The 9,127-nt window shown below is 35.8% G+C and overlaps 1 protein-coding gene across 2 annotated transcripts in view; it reads right to left on the minus strand.

The window, feature by feature from the left end:
* LOC116850653 overlaps window positions 1-8,591 on the minus strand; it is a 54,312-nt gene extending 45,721 nt beyond the window's left edge. The window contains exon 1 of one of the 2 annotated variants that reach the window (XM_032829175.1): window positions 8,304-8,591. In XM_032829175.1, coding sequence (XP_032685066.1) covers window positions 8,304-8,352 — 49 coding nt within the window. In that variant the 5' untranslated portion in view covers window positions 8,353-8,591. Of the gene's footprint in view, window positions 1-2,606; window positions 2,969-8,303 lie in introns of those variants that run through there. The other variant, XM_032829176.1, reaches the window with a different exon arrangement.
* Window positions 8,592-9,127: the final 536 nt, after the last annotated feature.

Here is a 9,127-nt window from a genome sequence, read left to right on the forward strand (position 1 = left end):
CACACACACACACACACACACACACACACACACACACACACACACACACACACTCCCCAACTAGAAACTTATCTCATGGTTTTGATCAGATTGATTCCAATCAGTTACTGGTTTGCATAAAGTGATGTTATCGGCTTCTAACAAGTCATGTAACGCAACGTGGCAATCAGGACCTTATTAATAATGAGGATTATCAATAATTACGATCTTATTAATCATAAGGAATCAATAACATCACCTTATACAAATCAAAGAACTGATCTGGATCAACGATCTTAACTCTTCAAGCGCACTGTGGTGTAAATTTACACCATCGATTTCTTCAAAAAGTGATATTTTCGAGATACAATCAAACCAATTTTTCATTTATTGCTTTCTTATCGGCTTTTATATCACCAAGTCAAGTTGCTGATCTTCATTTTTTATACAAAAAAAAATGAAAAATTGTAGTTAATCAATTCGGAGCCAGGTCATATGTTGACGAAAATCGTTGGTACAAATTTGCACCTCTGTGCACTTGAAGGGTTGCATGGATGAATCAATAAAAATATTTCTAATTGCAAAAAGAATATTTCACCGATAATCAATAAATATTCACTGTTTTTCAGTGAAAACATTCCTACTTGCTCCGTCTTATATCTTATTGATTTTGACCAGTGAAAGTAAGATTTCACTGAAAAATTCGTTATACGCGCGTTTCGTTATACGAAATTCAACTTTCTGCTTTCGTGGTGATGGAATTAACAGCTTCCAAGCAATTCACGTAAGACGGCACTGTTTACGTTTGCAAAGCGCATCAATAATAGTGACATTCGCTACTTAACTAATCTTTTCGGCGAAACTTTACTGATCGCAGCACTATACTTATAAATAAATCAGCAGTTATAAGTATAACATTTCAGTGAAGAATACACTCTGTATTTTAAAGAGCAATATTATCGGCACCTAATAAATTATGTAACGCAATCAGCACCTTATTAATAATAATAATAATAACGATTATGAATAATTGCGACCTTACTAATCATCAGGATCCGATAATATCGCCTTATATAAATCAAACTGATTGGGATCAAAGTTCTTAAAGTGAATCAGTAAAAATTCAGTGAAAGAAATAGCTCACCGATAATCAATGAACATTCAGTGATTTTTAGATTTGGAGACGGCCCCACTTTACTGCCTTATCGTATATCTCACTGACTCTGACCAATGAAAGTAAGATCTCACTGCAAAATTTGCAGCACACAAATTTATTATCCAACTTCTGGCATTCAATTCGTTATCCAACTTTTTGCGTTCGTGGTGATGAAATTAACGATTTCCATGTACTTCACGTGCAATGGCACTATCTGTGTTAGCAAGGTGCATCGATAATGGTGACAGCCTCATATAGCACAAATCTCTAAAAGACTTCTTAAAGAATTCCAAAAGTGTTCTGGAGGACTTGGGAACTCTTTTGGAACTCTTTAAGAAGTCTTTTAGAGATTTGTGTTAAATAAGGCCTCGCTTCCTACTATTAATTGATCCTTTCGGCGAGCTTTTGCTGATTGTGACTGAATTATCGTTCAAAAAATAGGAAAAAGGGCAATTCGAGTTCAAGCACAGGACTAATAGTTCTATATACTATAAAAAGCCTTCCTTGTGTTAGGAAATCGTGTAATATTTATTGAACATGAATAATCAATATAAAACAATCATACGTTTCGGCTCAACCATGAACCCTCTTCAGTGATAATAAAACTCAAGGTTTACGACACGAACGCATTACAATTAGTAAAAGACCTGCGCAAATTGACATGAATATTAGTCGCAATATTAAAGCCGACAAGACCGTTACCGAAATAATATTAAGTAATAAATTAATATTGAGAAGTAGCCGTCATAACTATAAAAAACAAATAAAATAAAATAAAAATAAGTAAAATTGAAATATAATAAATAATTAAAACTGACAATATAAAATACTTTTGTTGAGTTCAGCTAAAAGTAAACCGATCCTGTATGATTGTTTTATATTGATTATTCATGTTCAATAAATATTACACGATTTCTTAACACAAGGAAGGTTTTTTACTCATATGATATATAGCACTATTAGTCCTGTGCTCGAACTCGAATTGCCCTTTTTTCTATTTTTTGATTGATATCTTCGTTTGCGAGTTCTTATTTCTTTCTCTAAAATGAATTATCGTTAATAAGTGTAGCATTGCAGTGAAGAATACGCTGACTGCACTTTAGAGAGAACCTGACCAGGGTCATGAGATAAACTTCTAGTCGGACTCATGCCACAATGCTGCGAATCCGTCGTCCTTCATCCCGCCGTTCTGACGTGCGCTGTTTTATCGGGCACGCGCGCGCACTTACGGCCGGTGGCGTTCGTTCGCTGGCCAAGGTTCGCGTGCAGTCGCGATTCTGTAGGATTTATGCGCAATTAGCCGCAATTACCCGCAATTACACACCGCGATACGCGTTCCGAAACGCTTCACGATGATTCGATTCGCGCGAGGAGCTCGCGAGGTGCTGGCGACGCGCGATTTACCTACTCACCGTGTTCCTCCGAAGCACATCTAGCTACTCCTCATTGCCTACTCATTGCCACTACTCACCAGGTTACTCCGAGCCACCACCACGGGGAAGACTACAAACGGACGGTGCGATGCAAAGGAGGGCCAGTCGCGCTCTTGGGTCTCCGCTCTTCCCTCCTTCTTTCTTCACTGATAAGCTTCTCTCCGTTTCTCTCTCTCTCTCTTTCCAAAATACATCCGAGCGCTCGCTCCTCGATGGCGACCCCCACGTGCGGCGTTCTCACCTCGTAACTACTCTCGCGCTCGATCTCGTCGTCTCTTCGAGAAGTGAAGAAGAGAAAAGAAGAAAAGGAAAAGCAGGAAACGCGTAAAGTGGATGTCCTGTCGCTGCGCACCGCGTCACGTCGCACAGTACTCGCGAGTTCACCGACTCCGCGGATTGCGATCTGCTATCAGAATGAAGGCTTTTCTTAAGGCCGTCTTATACTTATGTCGCTGCCCCCACTGTGAGGCGCGACGCGTACCCCGAGCGTACTCTTCTTCCTCGTGGTGTATTCGCCGAAGAACTATACCCCCCTCTAGAACAAGGCGATACGCACGTCCTCGGCACACAGACTCGGCACACTTTCGTTCGTTCGTTCGTTCGTGCCTGCCTTCGTTCGTTCGCACGTTCATACGTACGTACGTATGTACGTACGTCCGTTCGCGCCTCCTCTGTCTTCGCTTCACTCTTGCTGACGCATCTTCACTCTTCACGACACTTTTGCTCTTGATCGCCGAAGCGCCCGTACCCCGAGAAGCCGAGCGGCAGCTTCGCTTCAGCCGGTTCCCGCGTCGTTGGCTCTGAGCGCCCTTTTCTCGAGCGAGTTCGCGCACCTCCGTCAGATTTTTTGCCCGCGACATTCCCCGGGCGGCTCTCGCGCTTTCTTAAATTCCGCGAGTGAGACGAGATTGATCCTAGCTCGCGCTCATGTTCGCCATGATACCGTCTTCGTCTTCCTACCTGCGATTCGCCATAGCCGAGATAGTCGGAGATTCGTTCCGGTCGCTTTGGTTCGCACTTCAATCAAACGACAGATCGATCACGATGATGAGCGAGATTTGTTCGACTTTTGAAATTAATCGCTGGGAATTAACGCGATCCGTTTCGCGAGTTTATGTGTCATCTTTCACTGCTCGTCTCCGAGATCTCTCGTGCGACGTTTTGAGAATTCGTCTATCGTCTCGCGGTCTATTTTCTTTCTCTCTCACTCGAATACATACATAATACATTATTTTGAATGTCCAGATTCTGAGCATTTTTAATATTGACTGAATATTGATGATATAAAATCTGGACTGTTCAGCTGATATCTAGAAGTCTAGCAACTCTTTATATTGGAAAAAATGCTGTTATGTCAATAAAATTCCTCAACATCGCCATAACAAGTCTTCTTGATCGAATATTGTGTGTCGAAAGTAAACTCGAGTTATTAAAACATTATATGACGTATTAGTTTCAATAATATTGTTATTAAACAGACTGGAGGGTCAAATTATCTGAAAATCTTGTTTTTTCACAATTTTTTATGAGTGAATATGTGAAAGTGTTATTTTGATGTGTATTTATGTGTATTTATACAACATATATAGAAAAGAAAAATATAAATAATGAACAAATACTCAATTTCCGTAAGCTTGTCATCGGGTGAACCACTGACAAACTCGTGAAAATATTTAATTTTGAAATATTAATTTTTTTACTATAAAAGAACTGAAAATTTTAATAATATTCCATTAAGATATTTGCAATTTTGTTAACTGTTACTCAATTTCTATTATAGTGGTTCAAACGATAACGACAAGCTTACGGAACTTTTCTACCTAAAATTCAGCTTAATTGAACCACTGAGAGTCAAGATATTACTGCAAAATGATGACTTTGAAAAGAAAAACGAAATATATTTTAACTGCATGTACTATACACTTATATTGAGTATTTGATCATCAAAATTATATTTTTTTTTGGATATAATAAATCTATTTGAATCATCGGTTTAATGGGGTTTGGGAATTTAAAAATATATATATATAAAAATTGGGACTCAAGGATCGGTCTAAGTATGGAAGGTTGATTCTCCGCGTACGATAATCGAAGAAAAATTTCGATACGTGCGTTTAACATGCTGGACAATTTTATCCTCCCACTATCATATTAATATTAAAAAATAATATTAGTATTTAATAGCATTAAGACATCCGTGCTTGCTCCTTATGTGTCTTTTCAAATCTTACTGTTAGTTAATCTATTCAAAGGAGCTTTCTATAATTTCGGTTTTATATTTTTTTTCTCTTTATATGTTGTATAAATACACGTCAAAATAATACTTTCGTATATTCATTCAGTTTGTCATGAAAAATTGTGAAAAACAAACACGATTTTCAGGCAATCTGACCCTGCAGTCCCCTTAAATCAGCAAGATTTACTCAATTATGAGTCAATGAGCTGTCAAACAATTTTATTGACACAACAGCATTTCTTCCAATATAAAGAGATTGGAGTTGTCAGACGTCCAAATTTCAGCTGGACTGTCCAGAATTTACCATCAATATCAAACTTTGTGTCTAGCTAATATTAAAAATTCTCAGACATTTAAAATGGTACATTATATCTTTTTGTCACTATCGTAATTGTTATAAATCTGTGATTATATTCTTGCATTTTTGCAATAATTAAATAATAATTTTTTTGTTTGTCATTGTCAATTATAATTATAAATCTGTAATTATATTCTTATGTACTTGTTGCACATGTTGTATACTTTTATACTTTTTGTATATGTTTATACTTTTTGTATACTTAATATAATATATTTTTTATCGTAATAATTATAAGTCTGTTAATACTCGAGAAATTAATTTTACAAACTATATTTCCAATTTTTCTTTTTTCTTTCTTTTGTTGGAGATTATCCAGATTTTTTAGTTCTGAAATCTGTTATAAACACGTTTTAAAGTACTATTAAGGTCATTATATAACTGCGTAAGCAATGGTCATAAGAGTCAACTAATCAGAACTTTTATTCACTGATTGCTTTATTTTGATTGGTTGTCGTAATTACTTACAACCACTTACGATCACGCTTAGGTTTATTTACTATAATTTCAATATAGTTGAGCTTTACAATAAACATTGTGAAGAAATATATAATTTTAACGTTATTTTTACTTATTTTTTCAAGAAAATTTTACTCCAAAAAATTTAAAATTTAAGGAAAAAAGTTACTTTACAATGCCTGTACAACAGTATAAAGACCATTCTACAATTGCGTAAATAAATTCACTCTTGCAATTTCGAGTAACAATATTTTCATTGTTGCTTCGAGTGAAAATACTGTCACTTTTTACTCGTTTTGAATGAGATTCCACGTCCGAGAAATTTAGAAAATACGTTACGGTGAGCATATTTTACTCGTATCGCTATTAATAACGCATTAAAAATAACGTCACTTATCCGGAATCGATGCACATTAATTCCACTCTGATCGTTTCTGTAAGAAGGTATGATCATAACGGCGGAGAGAAGAAATCTCAGTGTGAAGAGATAATAATTCAAGGTCTAACTTTGCATAGGGGAGATTAGGCCCCAAGAGTATGTTGCTCATGTATTTTTTTTTATATTTATCTTGAAAGGAACAGTGGATATAAAATTGCGAAATAGTTTTTTAAAACATAGACATTCCCCTTAAGCTTCATTAAATTCGGAACAATATAATAAAAATATAATATAATACAGTAAAAAAATTTCGAGTCTTTCGAGATTATGTATTGATTTTCTCCGTCCATTGTAAGTAAATAAATTTAAATGACGTGTTACCAGCAAGAATGAGAAATTTCTGGCAAGTGTATATATTGTGATATATTGTTTCGGACAATAAAATCAATTTTCATAAAATGATTGACATCGAAAGCATCGAATGAACGAGAACTCATATATATTCGAGTTGGCCCATAATTAAAGGCTGGCAGGAGCTCTGAAGATCTTTCGCGGAAAACCCGGAACTACTAATCAGAATTAGAGATGTAAAATTACCGTCAAATTTAAAGCGACGATTACTTACAGTAAAATTACGATAGGACGATAATGTATTGATAATTCTGGTAAAATTCGTTATTTTTAATAGTTTCATGCACAAATATTCATGTTTTCCGCACTAATGCATAAGATAAAACAACATTCTTCTTATATTCTAATCAAATATACATCTGATAATCTCTGAAATGTGCATCAAATAAAAGAAAGAAAACTATTTAGAATCCTGCGAGAGTATTAAAGTTTTCATTTTTTAAAATACTACTAAAAATGTTCAGTTATATATCACAATGTAGTCGTTGAAACAGCAAAATAATAAATAAAAATGCTGTAAAATGGTATAAAAAATATAGGTTGAGACTGTTTTCGAGGTATATGAAAAAATATTGAAACTTTAAAAAATTTATTAAGCCTCTCTAATTACTATGTATCTAAAGTTTCCTAATTATTATATGCTATATATGTCGATATACAGTATCAAAATATTTTATAAAAAATATAAGTTAAATAAAATATTTTACTCATCTTGAAGGCTAAATGTTCTTTTTAAGCTTTATTCTAAAATTGTTTTTTTTCTGTGATTTTTCTGAATTATCATTTTACCAGTTTTCAAACTTTACTATGTAAGTTACCATCAGAGTGGGTTATTTTCATTTCTAATTAGGATACATATTTTATAAATGATCTGCTTTGTATGTACATGGTATCCCGAAACTATCGCATGCTATTTTAATGGCAGATTCTTTAGAACATTTTAAAACGAAAACTTTCATACAAAAATATCGAGGCTATAATAATTTTCAAATGGGAAGCGATTATATTTCACCAATAACAGGGCTGAGACACGCCGAAGTGATAAAGGTGCCACACGCCGTATAGAATAGTGGACACCTTCATGGTAATAATTGATCGACATTTTGACAGATTAAATTGAAATATGTCATTTTTACTTGAATCATATTTAAGATGTCTTACAACTATTATTCGTATAAAAAATATACTAATGTAATGCGTAGAGAAGCGGTAAAATATATCATGACAATGTTATTATAAATTTATACAATGATCATAATATCGTAAAAAAAAATGATATTTATAAGAACACCTTTATCACTTATCATTTCGGCGTGCCTGAGCGCGCGAAATCTCAGCTGTGTCATTAGTGAAATCATTTCCTGTTTGAAAACTATTATAGCCTCGACATTTTTGTATGAAAGTTTTTGTTCTAAAAATGTTCTAAAGAATCTGCCATTAAAATAGCATACGGTAGTTTCGGGACACCCTGTATTTACCCTACGCTATTGAGCAACTGAACACGGTAACTCGGTAACAGAACAAGCTCGCTATATTGTTGCGTATGTATATTTTGATTATTATAAAACAAAATATATGGTTAACAGGGACATTACTACACAGAAGAACGCCACTTCTATTACATTTGTATAGCCGGTCGCAACGATTAGTTGTCTGGAAAGTTGAAATACTTCGAAATACTCTGAAATACAAAGCATCTAGCCTCAGCCTCCCTTACTTTTTGCGTGCTTCTCGCGCGCGAGTGATATTTGCTACAAAACTATATGCTCGCATTTTTCTCTCGTCTTTTTTCTCTTTTCTTTTCTTCTCCCTCCTCCCCCCCCCTCCTCTCCCGTCTGAGCTCGAGGGCTCAATCTCGATACAATTTACGTTCGATTATACGCCATACTTACGCGATGTAATTTTTGTTTGATCACCCGCGCCGTCACGCTCAGCACGCATCCTTTCTTCGCTTGTCGATTTGTTAGCGATCGAACTAATTTCCTTCTCGTGATTGATCACCCCACGATCGCCTTCAATATCGAACCTTCGCTCGCCTCGTTGGTCCTAGTCCATCTCGACTTTCTCCTCACTCTCGTTACGACACTCAGCGGCCGCTGTCGTGTATGCAAGCCCCTTCGAAACTCGTCGCACATGAGAAGCTAATTAGCCCACTGGCCCGCCGGAATCCTCCTGTTACCGCTTCACGGCAACGAACATGTGTCGTGAAGTGGTAAATGAACCGCGGAATATCTCTCGCGCGAGGTCCAGGTGCGTTGAAGTCTCGCCTTGACCACCGCGTGAATCAGCTCGACAATATTTATCGTTATTTGCTGCCACCGTTCGCTATCGATGGATCGTGTTTGCGCTTATAAGGCGATACATCGAGCCCGTGAACAATGTTCCCGCATGTCGATATTCGTCAAGGGCGAAGTGACAATTTTACGAGGAAAAAAGACTAGAGAGTAAAAGAGGGAGAGCGAGAGCGGGGATGAACATGCTTTAAAATACAATCAGTATATTCTTTATTGGGATGCTATATTTGTAACTAGAGATGAAAATGGTCCAATCTGACAGTAATTCACCTGATAAATTACCCGGAAAGGATTACCCGATAATTTTGGAAAGCTGATAAAATAATAATTTAGAAAAGAATTACAAAAATGGGAAAATTTTTATATAAAACTGAAAAGGAGTATTTAACCTTAAAGATGAAAACACTTTATTTAACTCATAT

Source organism: Odontomachus brunneus, unplaced genomic scaffold (genome assembly GCF_010583005.1).
Source record: "Odontomachus brunneus isolate Ranch 3 - 2012 unplaced genomic scaffold, Obru_v1 Obru_scaffold_151, whole genome shotgun sequence".
Classification (NCBI taxonomy): Eukaryota; Metazoa; Arthropoda; class Insecta; order Hymenoptera; family Formicidae; genus Odontomachus; species Odontomachus brunneus.